General features: G+C 39.8%; 1 protein-coding gene across 1 annotated transcript in view; it reads right to left on the bottom strand.

Annotated features, from left to right (window-relative positions):
* Positions 1-5,757: 5,757 nt before the first annotated feature.
* LOC148026380 (Chaperone DnaJ-domain superfamily protein) overlaps positions 5,758-25,427 on the bottom strand; it is a 43,643-nt gene continuing 23,973 nt past the window's right edge. The window contains exons 2-5 of the mRNA XM_087690819.1: positions 10,643-10,717; positions 10,411-10,550; positions 6,730-6,867; positions 5,758-6,149 (exon numbers count right to left, since the gene is read on the bottom strand). Coding sequence (XP_087546945.1) covers positions 5,940-6,149; positions 6,730-6,867; positions 10,411-10,550; positions 10,643-10,717 — 563 coding nt within the window. The 3' untranslated portion in view covers positions 5,758-5,939. The remainder of the gene's footprint in view (positions 6,150-6,729; positions 6,868-10,410; positions 10,551-10,642; positions 10,718-25,427) is intronic.

Here is a 25,427-nt window from a genome sequence, read left to right as displayed (position 1 = left end):
CTTTAAAAACCATGTAGAGATCCCTCTTTTTGCAATAAAGACAATATCAAGGTATCTTGGAGGGTTTTTCTATTATATGGAATGCTAGGAAGATAGTATTTATGAAAAAATAAGAAGCACTACAAGAAGTTGTGGAGCTCATCCTCTCTATCCAACATTATGAAACTACACAACATGCGGATCTTGGGCCACTACATCAATAGTAGGCTATAACAAGCTATCTAACTAGGGCTAGCTATAATGTAACAAGAGGCTCCTCTTGAAAGATCACCCTTCATATCTCAACTACCTGCTCTAATCTCATATGCATCTTTTCCTCATAGAATCTAACATCATGGTTGTGGATAACTTGTGAGCTTGCACATCCCAAAGGTGATAGCCCATCTCGTCTACAACTCTATACTTAAGAAAAATGCATTTGACAGACTTTAGATCTAGCTGATTGTATTTTTCCTTGAAAATATGGTAGAAAGACTTACATCCAAAGACTCGCAAATGAGCATATGAGGGAGATTTTCCAAATCATGCTGCTTGAATTACCCGACCACCAAGACCAATGCATGGGAATCTATTAATTAGATGATAGCGATAGTAACTACCTCAGCCCAGAAGTACTATGGTAAGCATGCCTAACTACACATACTAGAGACTCTTTCTTAAATAGTCCTATTCATGCACTCTACAATACCATTCAGGGATCGGATGTATGGGGCGATCAACTAATGCATAATATCCCTCTCATCACAAAACTGCTAAAGTGCCTTGGAGACATATTCACCCTCGTTGTCAGATCACAGGCATTTCAATCTATGCCCAGATTGGTCCTCATGCATAGCTAGAAAGCACTGAAATATAGCCAAGACATTCAATTTCTACGCCCAAACCTTATGCGAACAATCATCAATAAACGTAACCAAATACTTAGCAATCATCTAATGTCTCACAAGTCATGGGATCACAAACATTTGAATGCACAAGAGCTAATAGCTCACCCATGCATGTAGAACCAGACTTTTTATGAGAGTATTGATCTTGCATGTCATATAAACAATTATCACAAGAGTCAAAACATGAGTAATCAAAAGGTGACAAATATTGCAAACAAGTGAGTGCTTTCATTCCTTTAAGAGGCATATGCCCAAGACGATGATACCAAAGAGATACATGAGGAAGATTACTCACGGCCAAGACATGAGCAACAAATCGAGATATAAGCAAAGAATAGGCTACTAACCTTGGCACCTCAAGCAAAAACAAGACTACCACGAGTAATCTTCCATATAGAATCAACAAAAGAGACTACGGTACTTATCATCATCCAACCATCCAAAGAAGATAATACTTTTAGTCAAAGCCAAGACATAACATATATCATGAAGCACAAATGGAACACCAATGCCAATTTGTAATCTCATATCACCGATGCTAATAATATCCAATGTAGTGTCATATCCTAGTCTAATTAAACTTGTGGTAGTATGGTAAGTATAAAATCAATGACAATGCAAGGTAGCATAAAATAAAGCCCTTAAATCAAGATGTCAACACTAAAAGTAAGAAGACAAGAGCATTGGTCAACTGAGTAGCATTAAATGATGAAGCAACAAGTATGTAATCATTTGAGTTGTACTCTTAAGGCATTTATATTTTCTATCTGAATATTGAACTTAGAAACAATATTGCACTCATCAAAAGATTTGGCGTTATCCTACACTTTTCCCTTACCTTTCTCATTGGGTATTTTATGGCACTGCGGCCCAATGTAACCTTGCTATCCACAATAATGGCATGTGAAAGAGAACTTATGACCGCGGGACTTTCTACATGATTGCCTATGAAACTGAGATGCCCTTGTTAGGCTATGAGTCCCTATAACAAATATTATTATCATTTTCACAATTTTCATAATTAGCTATAAGTGCATTAGAAATACATGCTACATCAATATCCTTCCTGTTTACTTTTTTCGTAAAGCACTCTTGATATTACTATATTTAACGTCATCTTTAAGTGAGCTAGTACTCATAGCAATACAAAATTTATCCTACAACTCTCATATTGTGACAAGCAATAATAATAGACTTATCTTGAAATTGAATGCTCTATGAGATAAGCTGACTGAAAATAAAGTGTAACTCATTGAAAGGAGTAGACATAGGGGTACCCTTGTTTATGCCACGGTCCACAAGCTTCTTCAACTAATACAACTAAGATGCAAAACTCTGCTTATCATGACGATCACATATCTTCTGTTGTAAATCATATGCACCACCATTAGTGAAAATAACATTGAAGTACACATACTTAGACAAAGACCATGTAATAGTAGACTTACGTAACTCATCAAGCTCATCCTAATTATCATCTTTTTTATTTTTTGACTTTATAACCTTGGCTTTCAATGGCCTAATATGCTTCTTTTACACCAATACCTGCCATATTTATATCTTCCAGTATTGAAAGTTACCATCCAACTTTTAGATGTTAAAAATAGCAATACCATTTAATTTATTAAAAGTACTTGCCATTATATTTACAAAGGATTGCAAAGTACGAGAGTATGGAATACTGTATTTATAGTATTTATAGTAAAACATCTACAAATTTGAGCCAAAGGTGAGGGTAAGAAATGGGGTACAAAAGAGTATATAACTTCTACAAACAATAGTTACTAGATTGCACAAACAAGGCAATTGCTCTCAAAGAAGCTACTCACATAATATTTGCTATTGTTATCCATAAAACTGTGATAAATGACCATATATCTATGGGCAAATGAACAAAGAAGTAAGCTCCCACTACTAGAAATATTTCAATAGTAACCGAAATATATAAAATGCAACTAGCAGTATAGCAATCAAGTACCATGAACTATTAAAACATACAGGTATCACATACATAGATGCATACAACAATGTGTATCAAGCATGCATCTACCACTAACAATGATAGATATAAAATATCCAAGCGCAAAAGCAAATCAACCCACAGTCATGAATCTCTACAATGAACAATGTAGCATAAACCAAAAGAGTATAAAGAGTCTCCCATTGACTCAACGAACTAAGTTCTACAATATAAATATAAATGGCTTCCATTGGAATCAAATTCAAAATGCCCAAGAGTAGAATAAAAAACTCAATACATCAGGCACATGACATTTGAGAAGCCCAAGCACATAAATGATATATTTGAGAGCATATACATCCAATGTCTTTAATTCACAAGTAAAAAATCACTAAAGAGAATAATTAATACATAAATACACCCAACAAAGCTCAAATCCAAACTCCATAGATCATCATAAATATATCTGAGTATAAGCATCAATGTTGAGAATCAACATAAGCATATGAAGACCCAAATAGCATATAAGCATATAATTCATAAAGTCTTCCACTTGTAAGCTTGTTATCCAAACTAAAATTGTTTTATTTCATGTAAAACAAAGAATTAAAAACTATACAAAATCAACTTTGTGAGTGCTTAAATCTATAAATCTCACTACACTTTTCATTTTTAGCTATGAAACATCTAGATCCAATATAACTACGCTCTTCATTTTCAGTTATAAAACATCTCAATTTGATATCGTATGCAAAAGTTAAGGCCAAAATACGAAAGTGTTGCCAAGTTGTCCATAGCTATCGATGACTTCTACAATATACTTTGAATCCACTCAAAATGGATAAAATAGTTGCTACTTAACTCAATAAGCACTCAACATGGCTCAATTAAGCCTTGGAAAGCTCCTTAACCAACCTAAAAAAGTATTGAATATAAGGAAGCTAATACATATTTTACATGGATTGAAATTGAGCTACCATGATAATTATAGGTCAAGCTATTTTCCTTGGCTGAATGCAATGTTTGTAAAGCTTTTGAATGCCCACTCTAATACCAATAGAAAGGTGGAGTAAAAGAAGTAAGAGCTATGAAACAACCACAATGTGTGATCTACCTTCTCTTATTCTATTATCATTATCATAATAAGAATAAAGAATAAAGTGACAATAACGAGCAATCACTACTTGCAATGTTTACGTGTGGGGGTAATAAGTACAAATAAATGTAAGAAACTAGACACAAGCAAACCCTTAACCCCCAACAAAACATATACTACATGATGTACACAAATACATTCAATAATTGTTTAATGTATGGCTATGTACTTGTAGACATACTCTTGATCACATACCTTGTTCATTGTAAGGTAGCCCGAATACCTTGTATCATGATCTACAATGCTCATTTAAAAACAAACATCAACATTGATATAAAGGAAATCCAAATATGCTTCTCTCTCTCTCTCTCTCTCTCTCTCTCTCTCTCTCTCTCTAAATTTTGTGTTTCCTATGACCAACGTTTTAAACACCCTTTCCCCTTGGCCTCCTTATATAAAAGAATGTTCTTATGCAAGAGTTCTTTCTGATCTTTTGCATCACCTCTCTACAATGCAAGAGCAAGATATTGGCATGAGGACTAGACTTGAGCTCATCCTAATACTAAGATACACCCAAATCTTTCTGGACAATCTTAACAAAACCATCCAAGCCAACCACAGAGACAAGCCTACCTACATTAATAAGTTTCCAACTTGAAAGTAGAGAATGTAGTTTTGAAATACTTGCCAAATTGCTAACACACTTTGCAAAGCTAGAGAAAAGCTCAACAACATAGGTGGCTACAACCAATAAGAAGATTGAGAATAAAGTCAAGAAAATGACAGCCAACGCATGTGAGATACAAAAGAAAATTGAACATGTAGATCTTCCTAACTAGTGGTATGAAGCAACACAAGAGATGATGAAGACTGCCATACATACTCAAAGTCATATAGACTAGAGACCAAACTAAGGCCAATATTGGAAGAAAAAGGGTTCGGTTCGATGGTAAAGTTGCAATATTTAAGCAATCAAAATGTTCGAAGGAAACCAAAATGTGAATGACACATGCACTTAAAACCATAACATAATGATGGAAGTGTTGGGCTTGTGGTGGTGAGAGAGACAAATGGGCAATTTATCAAATGCAACAAAGCCATCATAGAGGAGTTCAAATCACCTAAACATTGAATTGTTTTAGGGTCATAATGTACTTAGTAATATTTCTAGCTTTGGCAATTGGTTTTCTTGTTGTGTCAATGGCAACCAAGTAGATTGTAACCAAAACCTTGATGCATAGCTCTTCCTCTTATACACCTTTTAAGGCGTCTTAGAGGATTGTGTGTGCGCGCACAGACGCACTCCTTGAGACTCATGAAGTTTTCAACCTATACTCTTTATTTAATAATTTCAATACCCCGCTCACTATGAAATCGGACATTGAAACCAAAGCATTGATGCATAGCTCTTCCTCTTACACACCTTTTAAGGCATCTTAGAGGATTGTGTGTGCGCGCGCGCACTCCTTGAGATTCATTAAGTTTTCAACCTATACTCTCTAGTTAATATTTTCAATAATACCCCACTCACTATGAAATCGGACATTGAAAAAAGTCAACTTGCAAAACCAAAATGCAAAAATTAGGTTATGCTTTACCCATGCAACGAATGGAGGAAATTGGACACCCTGCCTATAGACTGCTGAACCTAGCTGACCATCAAAAAAAAGGAATCTCCTTAGTGCATTATTCACTCAACATGGATGCATATGTTACATAGGCTTTTATCTAGAGATGTTTAAGCCACAATTTCCACAACTGCCATAGGCCTTCAATGATAAAAAATTTCCTATATGGGACTTGGTTTTTACTGCTTAGGGGTACCCCATTGGGCTAACAATGAATAAAATCACATATAGATCAACTTTTTAAGAATCAGTTAGAAGTGACCTCAGCAGTGCAGTGATGTTCAGATTCAACACAGTCTGAGGTCCAAAGCTTCCTTTCTTTACAGGTCTGTACAAATATACCTATATACAAATGGCATCACCTACCTTCAATCAAGGTCGCTTTCCTCAGCAAGCTCAAGTCCTTCCGCAGCTAGAAGATTCTGCACTAATTGTTTCTGTGCATTTGCATCTGCTTTCCTCCTCATCAAATCCCTTTTCTTAAGAACCAGAGTGTGCCGTCTTAATGTATTCTCAAAATTTATGGCAGATGCCTGTTTCTCCCTCGTCAATATCCTTCTCTCCTCCTCAGGATCCATCTGTGTAAGTGGTTATGACTTAGCATTAGACCATAGAAAAGTAATTAAAAGTGCATGTTTAGAAATTGAGAGAAGAAATTCAACAGTGATGCTTACATTTATGAGTGAAAATTTAAATTTACTATGCCTTTTTTTAAACAGCCACATAGCAAATAAAAAAGGCATTTAACAGCAAAATATGGGAATGATTATGTCCCATACAGGATTCTGAAGTTTACTGTAGTGAATCTGAAATGTTTAGAATTAAGAATGAGAATCCCCTCACTCAGTTTGAACTTGCATTGAATTTTGTATTTTTGTCAACATTGGACAGGACAGTCATACGTGCAATGATGTTGTAACCCAATTGCCATCATATTCAGATCAAAGAAATGAGAATGCAAACTCGCGACAATTGAGGCTGTCATAAAGGCAGCCGCCAACGATCATGCATGTGGACATATGTGGGCCAGTATCATGCATTCATGAAGACTGAAATCATGGCCGCATTTGGAAGGCTGATGAGGAGTCGGTATGTATGTCTTGTGTGCAATATTCACTTCAGTTTCTCTTTTTATATTACCAGAATCGAAAACACTACCTTATGCTTTGCTAAGCGCCTTGCTTTAAGGTTCATCTCCCGTTGTTGCTGTTCAGCCCAAGCAGATACTGCCATATCCCCCCTCTGTTCAAATGCTTTCTTTTTTTTCATAATCCATTCCATCCATGCTTTGGAAGCCTACAGGCATAAGAGACAAAATAAGGATAAAATTAAGTTACAAATGAAATAAACATACATCTACAACTTGTGAGACAATATACAAGTTGGCAGTAATTAGAACAACAACAGTATACTACCACAAGTTTACCTGCTGTCCAACAAATTGCATGAGAAGATAAGAAATAGTGTCACTAACAATTACTAAAGGCCAAAATGACCTATGCAACCAAGATGGTGAGTACAACTGATTCATGATATCTTACATCATGGATGGACAAAGAAGATACAAACAAACAAAAGATAATGACATCAATGAACACAAAAGCTCGAGGCTTTCCTGCCATCATCCATCCTACAAGATCCATCATAGAATTATGGTGGACGGATCTCATATGAGTCACATGTATGATAGAGTCTATAATTGAAACTCCTCCGAAGGTCCAGCAGTGCTAAGAGAGAGAGTATGATCCTTAGATAATCTCATGGGCACCAACTAACCCAAGGATGGGGCCTCCTAGCTCTACATTGCTTTGTAGCTCTTTTCTATAGTCAACCCAAATAGCTGCGTAAGCTAATACTCATGGTCAACTCTTATCTTGGTGGTACCACAACCCTGAAGAAGTTTGAGTATGCATCTTCAACATGTCCTGTCCCCTCTTATGCCGCTCTGGGGTATCTCCATGTCTCAACCCAGAGCTAGTATGAGGAAGTTCACACCTCAACTATGGCACATTTCATCCCAAATGACTTACGCATGTCCACGTATTGTCACCTAATCATAAAGCCATATTCAGAAAGCTGAAAAAAATGGCCCTTGTAGAAGGCTATCTTTATGCCAAGTGGGTCTCTATGGTGCTCTGAGGTTTCACTACTAAGAAATTCTGTATCACATGAGTCCAACCCTTCCATATTTTTATGAATTAAATGACCCCTTTTTTTCCACAAATTAAATGACCCCTGTTTTTCCACAAATTTATGGGTTTTTTCTAAACTTGATTCTATGAACCCCTTCTATAACTGCAGGACAGTACATTTAACTCCAAAATATGAATTTAAAAACCCCTCCTAATTACTCACATGCTACACTTAATAGTTCAAGGTGAACCCCCTTGGGCCTTGTGAGATACATGCCCTCTTGATGCATATGCACATCCATCTAGAGCCCTTGGTCCCCCAACTATGCACTGATTGGGCAAACAAACACCCAGTGTTCTTACTGCAGCGAGCTGCTATGAAGATTGTAGCACCAAGTTCCATGAGGGGGTACTTGTCTACAGTCAATTACTGCAGTCTATGGACGTGCATGATCACCTAGAAGTGAGCCTCAACCACCGTGGGGCAGCAGCTACACAATCTTGTGTGTACTGCTGGTTTGCTGCAAACCATCCTGGCGATTATGATTATTGGTAGCCTCTCCATCCTCAGCCATCTACAGTGAAGGTCTACTCCCCGACTCCATACATCACAATTAGGGTCACTAGTGCGGTAACAAGCCATAGCTTTGTCATGGCTCTTAAAACCAGATCGAAGCACTCTCTCTCTCTCTCTCTCTCTCTCTCTCTCTCTGGGGCAGCCATGAGCCCTCATATCAAAGTCTAGAACCTACAGCTCTCCTCATAGAGAACTTGGGTCCAAAGAGACCCCAAGGTAAACATAGAGGCATGCTTGCTCCACCATATCGCATTGGATGGTGAACCATGGTATTTGAAGTGTTGACACAACTTGCTAAGGTGTTACAAATCATGAGTTTGGTCTTCCCTAGATTTCTAAGGTGTTACAAATCATGAGTTTGGTCTTCTATAGATTTCTAATGAGATCCCTTCCGGTGAAAAAGATAAAGGGTATCAAGTTGTTTGGCATGCCAATCCCATCAATAGAATAAGGTATCTCATTGATGCATACTCCAAAAGACATTGAGTGAGAAAGGGCAGCCCTGCTTCACAATAATCATGCTTTGGACTATGTCAGGCATCACATTTGGCGCATGTGCCCTGTCTCACCCTTACTCAAATTGTAAGAATCCCCTGTCATCTCTGTGATGGTATTTAATGTCCTAGAGTATAACCTGGCTCATGGTATTGTATCAAATGCATTACAAAAAAATTTAATCCACAGCAGAAATTATCCTCTCTCCATGTGCCCGCAAACCCTCCTAAATGATAGACCATTATATGGTCAGCAATAGAGTATCTTCATCTAAATCCCACCTGTCCAGCTGGTCTTTGCTCATGGCTCTCAAAGCAATCTACTCCACTAATGCTCAAAGTTGAATCAGAAAACTTGGCTAGACCATAATGATGGTTTGATAGTGTTGGACTCTATAAGGTTTCCTGCCTATGGATTGACACTTTAGTGTTGATGGCCCAACAAGAGAACACTGCACACATAGCTCTATTAACGATATGTGCTACCAAGGGGACATGCAAGAAATGGTCAGTCCCTTAATCCATCATCTCGGGTTTTTGGGGGGGCACATCTAAATGATAAGAAATGCTTTTCATCTTTGACTATCATTTGAATTTTGTTCATCAAGGCCCTTATTGCTAGAATTCAAGTGGCCATTTGGCATTTTCCAATACAGGGATAGCAAAGTTAGAGGACAAGATAAGCTACATGTGACAAACTTTGTTGAGGATGGTCAGAAGTACTAAATGTAAAGGTGGTGTTCATCTAGGATCACTATGAGTTTCAAACTTGAGTTTATATGGTCACTAGATAGTAGAAATACATGAAAAGCAGAGGAAGAAGGGAAGAGGCACCTAGGGAAAGAGGGAGGCACACGGAGATGACAAGAAATGCTTTTCATCTTTGACCCTCCCCTGACCATCAAAACCCATTATTGCTAGACTTAAGGTGGCACCTTTGCATATGAGGATGGCATATGTTTGAGACAAGACAAGCTATAGCCTTGATTAAGCATGGTAACAAATGCTAAATGTCTAGCTGACCCTTATCTAGGATCACTGAGTTTCAAATAAGCTTCACATTGTCACTGGAAATCTGTCTGATTATTTTCTAATACACTATGAGTTTCAAAATGGGCTTTACATGGTCACCGGAAATCCATCTGATTATTTTCTAATACAACAACTACTACAGGAAAAAATACACTCACACAAGTGTGCTGAGCAAACATGAGTTAGGAAGGCAGAAACTTACATATGACAGATTTATTTATATCATCGTGCTATCAGCTCTCTAAGGCTGCTGCACATAATCTATTAACCATCAAGCTATCAAGCTATCAAACAGTTACATATGACAGAGATTTATTTATATCATCCTGCTATCAGTTCTCTAAGGCTGCTGTACATAATCTATTAACCATCAAGCTATTAGGAAGGCAGAAAATCAAAGTTACATATGACAGAGATTCATTTATATCATCATGCTATTAGCTCTCTTCTGCTATCAAGCTATCAAACAAATGTGTTCAACCAGTTATATGGTTATGATTGTGCATATGTCAGTCTCTCATATACTAACATTAGAATGTCCATTACTATCCATCTACACCTATAGAATGAACCTTCAAAAATATTCATGTGGCCATCAATGAACCTTCATAGGATTTATGCGATTGTCATAATCATATTGCCTCCTTTGTTCCTTGTCAGCGAGAAGCTCATAAGCTGCCTGAATCCTGATAAAGCGTGATTCCGCAGTTTCTCCTTCTCTAAGCTCTATGCTGCCATCATAGACTGACCTGACCGTGTCAGTTCTGGAATGTTGCAGAGTCAACATAACCACTCACCGAAAGCTGAAGTTTACAGAGCACATTAGAAAGATTTACCATCTGGATGGTATTGTTTGGCCATCCGACGGTATGCAGACTTAATTCCATCTTCATCTATGTTCCATTCCACTCCTGCAAATCAATAATGCAAGTGGATTGTTATTAAGGAAAGCTTATGGTTAAATAGTGTAATAATTTTAACCAAATAACACCCATTCATGAATGCATAGGTCAATCACTATACGGTATAATAAGAGAATAGAGCATCACAATAGCCCTGTGAAAGAGCGCAACAAAAGAGAAACACGAACAAGGAGAGTGAAGGACAGAGAGAGACTGCAATGAAAGAAGAGAATGGAAGAAGAAAATCTGGCTGAACTCTGAATGAGAACTGATACAATGTGGACTGATCAGCCCCTGCAAGCAGCCCAAGGCATCAATGAGGACCCCAGATCAAGCTAACGAAAGAAGGCAACACCAGAAGACGGAGGAGAGTCACTGAATGTCTGTGTGTTGAAACATGAAAAATAAAATGATTGCAGCCAAGTGCCTCAGCTCCCCAACCCCAAAGATACACAAGTACAAAAGTTTAAGGCCCCTTTGTAGCATATCTAGCATACGGCATCCATTCATTCATTCATCTTCTAAGTTCTCTCCACCTTGAGTTCTATATTACACTTTGTCTTTGTTGTACATGATGTGTTTTTCTGTCTGTGCTCAAGAATTTCATCATAGGCTGTTCAACCACTCTTTCTCATGGAAGTGGTCTAACAGGTAGTCCCAAAGAGTGTCGTCCTTCATGAATGGATCCAAGTGCAGAAAACCATCAATGTCAAAGTAAAACTCTGACGTAGAGGGCTGATGAAAGCAAAGCAACAGGCTAGATGTCAAAATGTGGCAATGTTGAGGCTGAAGATGACAAAGTGCAGCCATGTACTGCCTGGCAACAGGCTGTGGGTGAGGAAGGACAGGAGACTGAAAGCATAGCATTCCAGGAGTACCCAACAGTCAACACCAGCACTAGAAGCCTGAAAATGCAGCAAATGATGTCCATGTGGCATGCAATAGTGCAATCACCTGGAGGCCGAGAAAACACAGCTGTCCAGGGATGACATCATCAAGGCAGAACTGTCATAGGGACATGTATTTTTAATGCTTAGCTTTAGAATTATTAAGTGGTGCACATGTGAGGTACGTTGAGACTTTAAGTCGTTTTGTTCATCATATTCCATTATTTCCTATTTTGGTTTCCTTTTACAGCCCCAAAAAGGCTTATTTGTATCATTAAGTTCAGTGGCTCATGTGCCTATAAATTGTTGGCCTAGGTGTGGAGTAATTGTGGGATTCATTTAATAGAGGATGAATTCAAGTGAAAATTTTAATCGATGCACAACAAATCACAAATAAGAAGCAATGTCTTAATGAGTGAGAGAGGACACAACACTCAAGACAATCGCAATGAAAATGCCATACTTGTGTGCTAATGACACACAAAGTGTCCTTTTATAATGAAATGAAACCCTAAATGGCTAATTGTCATACGTAACCCAAGTAAAAACCTAACCTTGTTGTCACTTAGTGCCTAGAACACTAGGGGCACCAACCGCATTTAATGGCAGTTCAAATGCCTAGGGAACCAAGATCATGGATCAAAGGGCATCAACATATAGCCCATGAGATGACCTACATACCATGAAATGGGCAAACCAATCTAGAAACAATGACAAATCCTAGAAAATTAAAAAAAAAAATATAACGTCATGGTTGCACAAGTTCATCCAACTGGATATAGCAACTTATGATAGTACAGTGTATGACAAATCATGGAACAAATGGAATCAAGTTCAAGGCTTGCTAAAAAGCCTGGAACTTTGATCAAGGAAGAGTCTTCATGAAAAGATCTGTCAAGTTGTCTTCGGTGGGTATGCAAAACAACTCTATATCTCTAGCTAACATCTGCTCACAAACATAATAGTAATGAACTTCTATATGCTTTGTGCGGGCATGGAACACTAGGTTCCATGCAATGGCCAAAGCACTCTAGCTATTAGTGTAGATAAGTGTCAGAGCCATCTGGTACACATGAAGATCTATAAGTAACTTACTGAGCCAAACACACTCCAATGTGGCTATGAACACTACTATGCTCAGCTTCACAATTGGAAGTAGCAAGTGTAGTTCATTTCTCGTTGAACCAAGAAACAAGAGATGTACCCAAGAAGAAGCATTTGCTATTGGGAATAAAGGCTCATCGTGCCTTTCACAGTGCTTGGGTGTGCACGCACCCATACACTTGTACTTTATATATATTATCAAAAACCCAAAGTGGTACTAGGTATTGTACCCATACATTGAGCGTTATGCTCCCACTCTCTTTCTCACTCTCTATTCTGAACTCTGCACTCACTCCCTCCTCACAACAAATCGGTATCAGAGCTAACAAGAGGCAACTTAGGAGAGCACACTTCTCAAGGCGCAATGAATAGGCTTGAGCTAGACAGTTACAATCTGGGCGAGTAGTCGACGTGACCAGGCAGGCAACACATGAGCAGGCAACTACCTAACAAAGGAAGTCGACACATAGGTCCAGCGAGCTAGGAGCAAGCAACGGATTGGGAGCAGGTGGTTGGGAATAAAGGCTCACCGTGCCTTTTACCATGTTCAGGTGTGAACGCACCCTTTCACTTGTACTTTATATATATTCAAAACCTAAAATGTGGTACACAAGTCTTTGTACCAAACATCAAGTGTCGTGCTCACTCTCTCACTCTACTGCTCTCAACTCTCTGCACCTTCACTCTCAGCTCAGGAACAACCTTCACAACAAACTAGTATCAGAGCACACAGGTTGTGCACACTTCACGAAGCTAGTGACGGCCGTCAGGCCACGTGACAGGAGAGCAGGAGCTTCAGGCACCAATTGTTAGTGTTCAGCAGGTGCAGGAGAGGCAGATGGACCAACAGGTGTAGCAAGCAAGGAGCAAACTGCACCACAAACAGGCGATAGGTTGACGCAGGCCAAACGGGACCTGCACATGACCAGCCAGTGCACACATGACCAGGCTCAGTGTGCATGACACAACCAGGCCCAGGCAACATGGCGATAGGTTCACCGTGGATGAGCAGCGCTGACGAGACACGAGGCCAAGCAACGACAAGCAGAGGTCAACAGTTTTTTTTTTTATATCCTTATTTTTCTTTTCTTCTTCATCGGACGTTCACACGCAAAGGCACAAAGCGAAATTCTCCCCAAGAAAATTGGGGCTTTTCCCGGATTTGGGAACTTTAATGCAGAAGTGGACAATCTGACTCAGAAATTGCAAAATCAATGCACATTTGCTCATGAAATTTTGGGGCTTTTCACAATTCAGTGAAATTTCTTCAATTTCAGTGAAATTTGTGCACACTGTAACTGAGAAATTTGGGGCTTTTGCAGAATTTCATCAATTTGTGCAAGAATTACTTGGTATATGCACTTGGGTACTTGAATTGATGTAATCTGAATGGATTATCCTCTAAAAATTTGGGGCTTTTGATCCAAATTGTCAAATTTGTGCCCGGGAATGCCTTTGGAGCAGAAATTGCAGTAAAATTTTGGGGATTTCACATGTAACTATTGGCTTGGTCTCTAATTGTGTCAGAAATTGCTTGAGGAGTGCAGCAAACGACATTGTTTAATTCTGAAAATTCATTTACAGATCTGAAATTTCTGCAATCTTGGGAATTTTCATTGCTAGTTAGTACTCTTGTGCACTGTGGTCACTTGTGTCATATTTGGGCTTACCTTTGGTGACTGGTTAGTCAATTTGGGACTACAAATTATGGCTGGAAACAGTGACAGCAGTAATCTTTTGCACATTAAGGAGCTTGAGGGTGCCCATAATTTTGCAATTTGGCAAAAACAATGCTATAATGTCTTGGTGCAGAAGAAACATGTAAAGCCCATCAAGACAAAGGGAATCAAACCAGCAAACATGGAACAAGACAAGTGGGATGACTTGGACGAGCTTGCTCGCTCTACCATTGAGCTCTCAGTGTCAGACAACTTGCTATTCAGCATTGAGAAGCTGAATTGAGCATATGCAATGTGGCAAAGGCTTGAAGAATTGTATGCTCACAAAAGTGCAGCCAACAAGGTTTATTGGCTGAAAAACTGATGGACTTTTGCATGAAAGAGGATACAGCCATGTCTGTACATTTGAATGAGTTTAACTCAATTTTCAGTCAACTGATTACTTTGAATTTTCATATTGATGAAGAGTTCAAAGCTACCTTACTATGCACCCTACCTGAAAGTTGGGATACTTTCAAGACAGCTTTGAGTAATTGGAATGCTCAGTTGTTATACTCTGATGTGGAGAGTTCTTTGCTGATAGAAGAACTCAATAGGTAGAATAACTCAGCAAACGAGTCTTCAAATGCATTACACACTAGAGGTAGATTTCAGCATAAGAGCAGTTCTGAAAACAGAGTACACAGCAAATCTCATGGAAAGAATGTGGAGTACCATCATTGTGGCAAAAAAGGGCACTACGACAAGGATTGCTTTCAACTGAAGAAAGAGAAGGACAAAAACAAAAACAATGAAGCCAACAAGGCTGAAAACAAGGACAGCCAGCCTGTCAAAAAGAGCAATGTGAAAATAGAAGAGGTTAATGTAGTCATTCATGATAATGACAGTGATGGTGATGTACTTCTAGCTTCTTCTTTGGATGCACATGCATTGATTTCAGATTCTGAGGATGATATTCACACTTGGATGCTTGATTCAAGTGTGTCCTTTCATGTCACACCCCATCATGAGTGGTTCTCTAACTACAATGGTGTTGTACGTGGTGTTGTCCACTTGGGGGATAACTATGCATGTAAAAATGCAAGCATTAACAATGTGAAACTGGAATTTCAGCATGGCTCCATGTTTGTTTTGCATAATGTGAGACATGTACCTCAGCTCAAGAAGAGTTTAATAAGCACATAGCAACTAGATGATGAAGCCTATCACACCACCTTTGGGAATAGCAAATGGAAAATATGTAAGGGCTCCCGCATTGTTGCCAAGGGGTCCAAAAGTGATACTCTATATCCTTTGCATGTATCTAGTGTGCATAACCATGTTGTCGCCATAACTGAGCAACCAAGTGTTTCTTTGTGGCATAGCTGGCTGGGACACATGAGTCAATCTGGAATGAAAGTGCTCTCTCGTTTGGGTTATTTACCGTCTTTGAGGTATGCTTATTTTGAACAGTGTGATCATTGTATTTATGGTAAACATGCTCAAACCTCACACAAAAAATCTCTCTCTAAAGTCTTTACCCTTAGAGTTAGTACATTCAGATATATGTCAAATGCCAGGATTATCTCTAGGGAAAAAGAAGTTTTTTATTACCTTTGTTGATGATGCCACACGCAAAGTTTGGGTTTATCCAATCCGTCGCAAAGACGAGGTCTTGGATAAATTTAAAATATTCCTGGCACTAGCTGAAAATCAGACCAGCAAGACGTTAAAATGCCTTCACTCTGACAATGGTGGGGAATATGTGTCCAAAGCCTTTCCAGACTTTTGTGACAACAAAGGGATTAAAAGGGAGCTTACTGCTCCCCAAAATGGTGTTGCAGAGAGCATATGAATAGGACCATTCTGTTAGCAAATTAGTCAGTTCATGGTTGAGTCTGTACATGTGGTACAGCATGCTAGGCACAAAGGCCAGCATTTATTGTGTTTTGGCATTATTTGCAGCCAGTCATATTTTTGGCATTTATTTGGCCTATATTCTCTCAGGCTCCCTCCTCCACATTCATTCATCTGTATTGTGTTCTTTCTTTCCCTTTCTCTTTTGTCTTGTGTTTCAACAATTTATTACAACTTATGTTTACGCTTCCATTGCTACACCACTTTTGACATGGTTTCAAACTTTCCTATTGTGTTTTCTTACTGATTTCAGGATTGTTTTCACCCTTGTTGATCAGGCAGCTTCTGCTCCAACCAGGCAACCTGTTTTACTTGTGTTTTTTGCTGACGTCAGCATCCGTACAGCCTGTGCATCCGTTTCAGCCTACGTTTTGGTGCCTCAACATCTCCTAACTAGGCGCTTGCATTATCCGGTCGTTTTTGCTGTTTTTGACAGTTTTTGACTGATTTCTTGACTTTTTACAGCAGCTTTTGTCTTATTTTGGTTAGATTTTGGGTTATATTGTATGTGAACTCTTGCTTTTTGTAGTCTATGCTCGTGTTTTGACTACGTTCCCTCTCCAAATCCCTTCTTTTCTCTACTTCTTTTCTCAATCCTCTATAGATGGCTCCTCTATGCACATCCACTGATGACAAGCTCCATAGACCTAATTATTACACGTGGAGTGCGGTGATGAAGGCTTGGTTTATCCAGAAGCGGTTATGGTACGTGGTTGGCAGAGCTATGGCACGTCCTCAACAGCCTTCTCCTGTTCCATCTGATTTTGATGAAGACAACTATGAGGAGGCAGTGCTTACATGGGATTCGGATGATGGCTGTGCTTATTCGGCCTTACTTCTGTGTATTTCCAAAGAAGTCCTACCGACGGTCACCTCTTGCAGGACAGCTTCAAAGTTCAGACCTATGGTCGAAGTTATAGTTGATGTACGAGGCTCCTTCCACCATGAGGGCCGTTACTCTCTATGGCCAGCTCTAGCAACTAAAGTTTGAACCCAAAGACACAATTTAATCATTCCTACTTTGAGTTACCCAACTCCAGGACCAGCTTCGCATTATGCAGTCTGCCCTATCAAAGGCACATCTTGTTGATACGATACTCTACAAGCTTCCTCGGGTTTGATGGAGTGGCGAATGCTTTAAGGGCGCAGACATCTACAACTCCTATCAATTTTCTTCATATATTCTCGATGCTACTTGAGCATGAGGAGACTTTGCGACTACAGGGGAGCCTTCCGTCATATTGTGGAGGTTCAGTTGAGACTCTTGCAACTTCAGAGAGGGTTTCGAAGATGAAGAAGTCGAAGGCCCAGTGTTACCACTATGGCAAGAAGGGTCATTTACGAAAGGACTGCAACGAGTTAGCGGCTTCCAGGAAGAACAAGGAGCAGAAGACAAAGCGGGATGCGGACTCCTCCGATGAGTCATCATCTGCCTTAAATTCCAACTCAGCTCCTTCGACCAAGGTGAAGTCCAAGGCACGGAAGGAATCCTCTTCTTTGGATTGTGAGAAGGGCTTGGTGGCCCCTTCCTCAGCTGCTTTCTAGTGGTGGTGATGCGGTCATTCATCACGACTCTCCAATGCCACAGAGGGAGTGTGAGAGGGTGGTGAGATGGGGCGGTCATGCCTCATCTATATTTCTATACAGATGCACATGATCCAACGGGGGACGTCCCTGACCCATCGATCGAAGCCTGGTAGGTTCAAATCCTGGAGCTGGGATTGACATCCAGGTTCATGATGGGCTGGTTACGTGACAAAGAGCGGGTGGCTTTTGTCTGGAGCTTACATGAGGGGACACTTTGGCAGTCTGGCCAAAGAAGGGAAATTCATGGTCATTTCTGTGCTGCAGCATTGGTGACAGGATGGTCATGTATGCTACATTAGAAGCATTGTTGACAGACATTGAGAGTTGCTATGATCTTCTCTATCTTTAGGAGCTGGTACGATCGACATCAACATTGACATCAGGTTCTCTCCGAGGCACCTTGGTGGTGGCTTACGCACCCACTACTTGGGTATTCATGGTTCTACTATGATGGACATTGTTGTATATACTCTGATGCGACATTATCATTGTATATTGTATATTGTCACATCACCCATGATCTGAGAGAGGGTGTTAGCAAATTAGTCAGTTCATGGTTGAGTCTGTACATGTGGTACAGCAGGCTAGGCACAAAGATATTTTAGGCATTTTATTTGGCCTATATATTCTTAGGCTCCCTCCTCCACATTCATTCATCTGTATTGTGTTCTTTCTTTCCCTTTCTCTTTTGTCTTGTGTTTCAGCAGTTTATTACAGCTTATGTTTATGCTTCCATTGCTACATCACTTCTAACACATTCAAGACAAGGTCCGTACAATGCTGTCACATGCTACTTTACCCCATGGTTTTTAGGCAGAGGTTGTCATGACAACCGTACACTTGATTAATCGGTCACCAAACAGGTCTTTGGGAGGGGAAGTTCCCCACAAAGCGTGGTCGGGTAAGCCACCTTCGTATGCACACTTGAAAGTGTTTGGCTGCGAGGCATTTGTGCATATACGCAAGGAAAAACGCAACAAATTTGAACCAAAGTCATGTAAATGTATTTTCCTGGGATATGGTGATGAAGGTGAAATGGGGTATAAATTATAGGATCCCGAGAAAAGAAAAGTAGTACGCAACAATGATGTCATCTTCAGGAAGATACAAACATCCCAAAAGAACAGAGGAGGTCGGAAGGATTGTATTCCAGGAGGATGTACCAAAAGGATAGCAAAGAATGCCCGTTAGACAACAACAAATACCTGCTGAAAATGCAGGGAATGGTGCTGTAAATGAGTAGCAGGATCTTGCCAATGATATCCCACAAATTTAGCAAGAACATGTGCACCTAAAACAACCTGAACCAGTTATACAGCAAGCTGTGCCTACAGAACAGCAACCTGTTAATGCAGATTTGCAGGCTGAACAGCTAGTAAATATTGACCATTGGGTCCGTAGGTCGACCAAAGTGCAAAAACAACCAAATAGATTTGTTCCTGGAGTAAACTATGTGGCTGATTATGTCATGTTAACAAATTGTGGTGAACCGTTATGCTTCCAAGAGGCAATGGACAGACAGAATAGTAAAAAATGGCAAAAAGCAATGCTATCAAAAATGGAATCTCTCACGAAGAATGGCACTTGGAATTTGGTACATTTATCAAAAGGACAAAAAGTGCTACCCTACAAATGGGTTTACAAAATGAAAGTCACTTCTCGTTCTTTGCCAAAGTACAAGGCACACTTGGTTGCTAAAGGGTACAAGCACGAGCATGGAATTGATTTTAATGAAATCTTTTCTCCTATAGTCAAAATGACTACTCTGCGAACCATCTTGGGCTTGGTTGCATCTGAGGACATGAAACTCATACAAATGGATGTAAAAACCACATTCTTACATGGTGATCTGCATGAGGAAATCTATATGCAGTAGCCTGACGGTTTTGTTGCAAAGGGAAAAAAGCACATGGTATGTAAACTCAACAAAAGTCTGTATGGGCTAAAGCAAGCACCACGAGAATGGTATCACCAATTTGATACATTTATGCAATCTCAAGGATTTCATCGTTCTCAAGTTGATCACTGATTATACACCAAGATGACAACAGATAGCAGCCTTATTCTCTTGGTTTTATATGTGGATGACATACTAATTGCAAGCAGGGATGTTCATGCCTTGAACTCCCTGAAGCAGAGTCTACACAATAGCTTTGATATGAAAGATCTTGGTGAGGCCAATCACATTCTTGGCATTCGTATACTCAAAGACAGATCAAAGGGTCTTCTTTATCTGTCACAGTAGAAGTATATCACGAAAGTTCTGCAACGTTTCAATATGGAGGGGGGGAAAGCTCTCAGAGTACCATCGCCTCCATATGTGAAACTTAGTCAGATGACAGCCCTACATCAAATGATGGAAAGGCTAAAATGGCCAAGATACCCTATGCTTCAATTGTTGGTAGCTTGATGTATGCTATAATTGCTACACATCCTGACATTGCATTTGAGGTGGAAGTGGTTAGCAGATACATGGCATATGGCAAAAAGCATTGGGAAGCAGTGAAGGGTATCATGAGATATCTCAAAGGCACAAAGGATTTGTGTATCTGCTGCTTTGATAAGCAGATGTCATCTATTGTTTCACGGATGCAGACTATGCTGGCCATCCTGACTGCAAGAAGTCTACTTCAGACTATGTGAGCCTTCACAACACAGGTGACGGGCTGCGATGGTCAGGAGGAGCATGCGCAGCACGTAAAGCAGGTTGGGGAGGCCTGCAAGGAGTGGGGACTCTTCCAAGCGCTGAGTCACGGGGTGAACCTCCAACACATCACGGCAGTCGTCCACAAGCTCTACAAGCTGCGACGAATCAGGTGATAGGTTGCGACGGGCTGCGATTGGCACAATAGGTCAGCCATGACTAGGCGAGCCACAGCGTCACGACTCTGCAACCAATTTTTTTGTTTAAATTTATCCAAATTTGTTCCTCTTCCACTGACGAGCATTCACGTGCCCTCGCACAGTAAGCAATTTTGACCCAAAAAATTGGGGCTTTTCTTGGATTTGGGTATATGCACTTGGCTACATGTATTGATGCAATCTAAGCAGATTTCCTTTTGAAAATTTGGGGTTTTTGACCGAAATTGTCAAATTTGTGCCGAGAATGCTTTTGGAGCAGAAATTGCAGCCGAGTTTTGGGGATTTTATATGTAATTGGTGCATTGGTCTATAAATGTGGCTGTAATTGCTTGTGGAGTGCAATAGAAGACATTTTTTAATTCTGGAAATCAATTTGCAAATCTGAAATTTCTGCAATTTCTTGATTTTCATTGCTGGTTGGTACTTGCAGTGTGCCCTGGTCATTTGTGTGACATTTGGGCTTGCATTTGTTGACTTTTTAGTCACTTTAGTGCAGCAAATCATGGCTGGAAATAGTGACAACAACAACCTTTTGCACATCAAGAAGCTTGAGGGTGCAGACAATTTTGCAATATGGCAAAAACAGTGCTACAATGTCTTGGTGCAGAAGAAACGGGTGAAGCCTATCTCAAGGAAGGGAATAAGACCAACAGGTATAGAGTGGGATGATTTGGATGAGCTTGCACGCTCTACCATAGAGCTCTCAGTGTCAGACAATCTACTCTTTAACATTGAGAAGCCGAATTCTACAAATGCAGTGTGGCAAAGACTTGAAGAATTGTATGCTCAAAAAAGTGCAAGCAAAAAGGTTTATTGGCTGAAAAAGTTGATGGACCTTCGCATGAAGGTTCAGTCATGTCTGTACATTTAAATGAGTTCAACTCAACTTTCAGTCAACTGATTGCTTTGGATTTCCACATTGATGATGAGTTCAAGGCTACTTTCTTGCTATGCACTTTGCCTAAAAGTTGAGATACTTTCAGGACAGCTTTGAGTAACTCAAATGCTCAACTATTATATTCTAATGTGGAGAGTTCTTTACTAATGGAAGAACTCAACATGCAAAATAATTTAGCAAACAAGTCTTCTAATGCATTGCACACTAGAGGCAGATTTCACCAAAGGGCAGTTCTGAAAACGGAGCACGCAACAAGTGTTGTGGCAAAAATGTGAAGTGTCATCATTGTGGCAAGAAAGGGCACTACAAATGGCACTGTTTTCAATTAAAGAGAGAGATGGGCACAAACCAAAACACTAAAGACAGCAAGGCTGAGAAAAAAGACAGCCAACCTTAAAGAAGAGCTGTGTGAAGATAGAGGTAAATATAGTCACTCATGAGAATGACAGTGACGGTGATGTACTTCTTACTTCTTTGAGTGCACATGCATTGATTGCAGATTCTAAGGATGACATGCACACTTAGATACTTTATTAAGGTACGTCTTTTCATGTTACACAACATCATGAGTGGTTTTTTGACTACAATAGTGATGCACGTGGTGTTGTCCACTTGGGGGATAACTATGCATGTAAAATTGCAAGTATTGGCAGTGTGAAATTGGAATTTCAGTATGGCTCCATGTTTATTTTACATAATGTGAGGCATATACTTCAGCTCAAGAAGAGCTCGATTAGCATATGGCAGTTAGATGACAAAGGCTATCACACCACCTTTGGAGATAGCAAATGGAAAATTTGTAAGGGCTCTCGCATTGTTGCCAGGGGCTCCAAATGTGATACTTTGTATCCTTTGCATGTATCTAGCATACATAACTATGTAGTCACCATAACCAAGCAGTCAAGTATTTCCTTGTGGCATAGACGGTTGGGACACATGAGTCAAACTGGAATGAAAATGCTTTCTCATTTGGGTTATTTGCCATCTTTGAGGTATGCTGATTTTGAACAATGTGTCAGTGTGATCATTGTATTTATGGTAAGCATGCTCAAACATCACATTAAAAATCTCTTTCTCTAAAGTCTTCACACTTCAAGTTGGTACATTCCAATGTATGTCAGATGTTAGGGTTATCTCTAGGGGGAAAGAAGTATTTCATTACTTTTGTTGACATTGCCACATGCAAAGTACAGGTTTATCCAATCCATTGTAAAGACGAGGCCTTTGATAAATTTAAAAAATTCCTAGCACTTGCTGAAAATCAAACCAACAAGACATTAAAGTGTCTTCGCTCTAATAATAGAGGGGAATATGTGTCCAAAACCTTTTAGGACTTTTGTGACAGCAAAGGGATTAAAAGAGAGCTCACCACCCCTCACAATCCACCCCAAAATGATGTAGCAGAGCGTATAAATACGACCACTCAAGACACGGTCATGTTGTCACATGCTGCTTTACCTTATGGATTTTGGACAAAGGCTGTCATGACAAATGTACACTTGATTAATAGGTCACCAAACATGTCTTTGGGAGGTGGGGAAGGGGAGGGGATGTGCGCGTAGTCAGGAAAGCCACCTTCGTATGCTCACTTAAGAATATTTGGCTGCGAGGCATTTGTGTACATTCGAAAGGAGCGCAAACTTGAGCCAAAGTCCTGTAAATGTATTTTTCTAGGATATGGTGATGAAGGTGAAATGGGGTATTGATTATAAGATCCCAAGAAAAGAAAAGTAGTACACATCAATGATGTTATCTTCTGGGAAGATCGCATGCACAAACAGCCCGAAAAGACAGAGAAAGTCAAAAGGGTTGTATTCCGGGAGGATGTACTAATAGGACAGCAAAGAATCCCCATTCGACAATAGCAAATACCTGCTGTAAATGTCCTTGAAAATGCAGGAAATAATGCTGAAAATGATAAGCAAGATCTTGGCCATGATGTACCACAAATTCAACAAGAACAGATTCCTTTGGAACAACCAGAATCAGCTGTACAGTATGTTGTACTTGCAAAACAAGAAGCTATTAATGCAGATTTGCGAGCTAAACAGCCAGCAAATCTTGACCATTGGGTCCATAGGTCAACCAGAGTGCAAAGAGCCAGATAGGTTTGTTCCTAGTGTCAATTATGTGGTTGATTATGTCATGTTGACAGATTGTGGTGAGTCATCATGCTTCTAGGAAGCAATGGATAAAAAAGACAGCAAGAAATGGCATAAGGCAATGTTGTCAGAGATAGAATCTTTCATGAAAAATGGCACTTGAGATTTGGTGCATTTGCCTAAAGGGCAAAAAGTGCTACCATACAAATGGGTTTACAAAATGAAAGTGACTTCTAGATCTTTGCCAAAGTACAAGGCACAACTGGTTGCTAAAGGGTACAAGCAAGAACATGGAATTGATTTTGATGAAATCTTTTCTCCTGTAGTCAAAATGACTACTTTGCGAACTATTTTGGGCTTGGTTGCATCTAAAGATATGGAACTCATACAGATGGATATCAAGACAGCCTTCTTACATGGTGATCTACATGAGATCTATATGCAGCAGCCTGAGGGTTTTGTTACAAAGGGTAAAGAGCACATGGTATGTAAACTCAACAAGGGTTTGTATGGGCTGAAACAGGCACCACGAGAATGGTATCATAAATTTGATGCATTTATGCAATCTGAAGAATTCCATTGCTCTCAAGTTTATCACTACTTATACACCAAGAAGGCAACAGATGGCAACCTTATTCTCTTGGTTTTGTATGTGAATGACACATAGATTGCAGGAAAGGATATTCGTGCCTTGGACTCCCTGAAGCAAAGCTTACACAGTAGCTTTGATATGAAGGATCTTGGTGAGGCCAATCGCATTCTTGGCATGCGTATACTCAAGGACAGATCAAAGAGTCTTCTCTATTTGTCACAGCAGGAGTATGTTAGGCTTTGTAGTGTTTCAATATGAAAGGGGAGAAAGCCATTGGTATATCATTGCCTCCATATGTGAAACTTAGTGCAGATGACAGCCCTACATCGGATGATGGAAAGGCTGAGATGGCAAAGATTCCTTATGCTTCAGCTCTTGGTAGCTTGATGTATACTATGGTTACTACACGTCCTAACATTGCATTTGTGATGGGAGTGGTTAGCAAGTACATGGGATATCCTGGCAAAAAAGCATTGGGAAGTAGTGAAGGGTATCATGAGATACCTTCAAGGCACAAAGGATTTGTGTATTTTGCTTCAAGAAGAAAAAGTCGTCTATTGTTGGCTTCACGGATGCAAACTATACTGGTCATCCTGACTGCAAGAAGTCTACTTCAGGATATGTATTCACATTCACAAGGAAAGCAGTCTCTTTGATATCCAAGCTGCAAAAGTGTGCTGCATTGTCTACTACAAAGGCAAAGTATGTGGCTATCATTGAGGCATGAAAGGAGGCTTTATGGCTTTCAAATCTCGTAAGAGAGCTTGGTATTACAAAGGTTTCTCTCCTCCACTGTGATAGTCAGAGTGCTATCATGCTAGCACATAATCCAGTCTTTCATACAAAGACAAAGCATATATAGTTAAAGTACCATTTTATCAGGGATGTACTTGACAATAAAAGCATTGAGCTTATTAAGATACATACAGATGAGAACCCTAGACCTTCTCACGAAGGGTCTTCCAACAAAGCAATTTGCTCATTGCCGTCGTATGATGGGGGTTGGATAGTATATGTTTATTTCAACTTTGTACATACATAGACTTAGCTGATTCTTTTCTCTACCTTCAAGCATGTTGCCTTTAGGTGGAAGGTTGTTGGGAATAAAGGCT

This window comes from Lygodium microphyllum, chromosome 13 (assembly GCF_053477565.2).
Source record: "Lygodium microphyllum isolate KBCC chromosome 13, Lygodium_microphyllum_v1.1.10, whole genome shotgun sequence".
Lineage (NCBI taxonomy): Eukaryota > Viridiplantae > Streptophyta > Polypodiopsida > Schizaeales > Lygodiaceae > Lygodium > Lygodium microphyllum.
The sequence above is the reverse complement of the archived record's forward strand: the minus strand, read 5'-3'. Positions and strand labels throughout refer to the sequence as shown.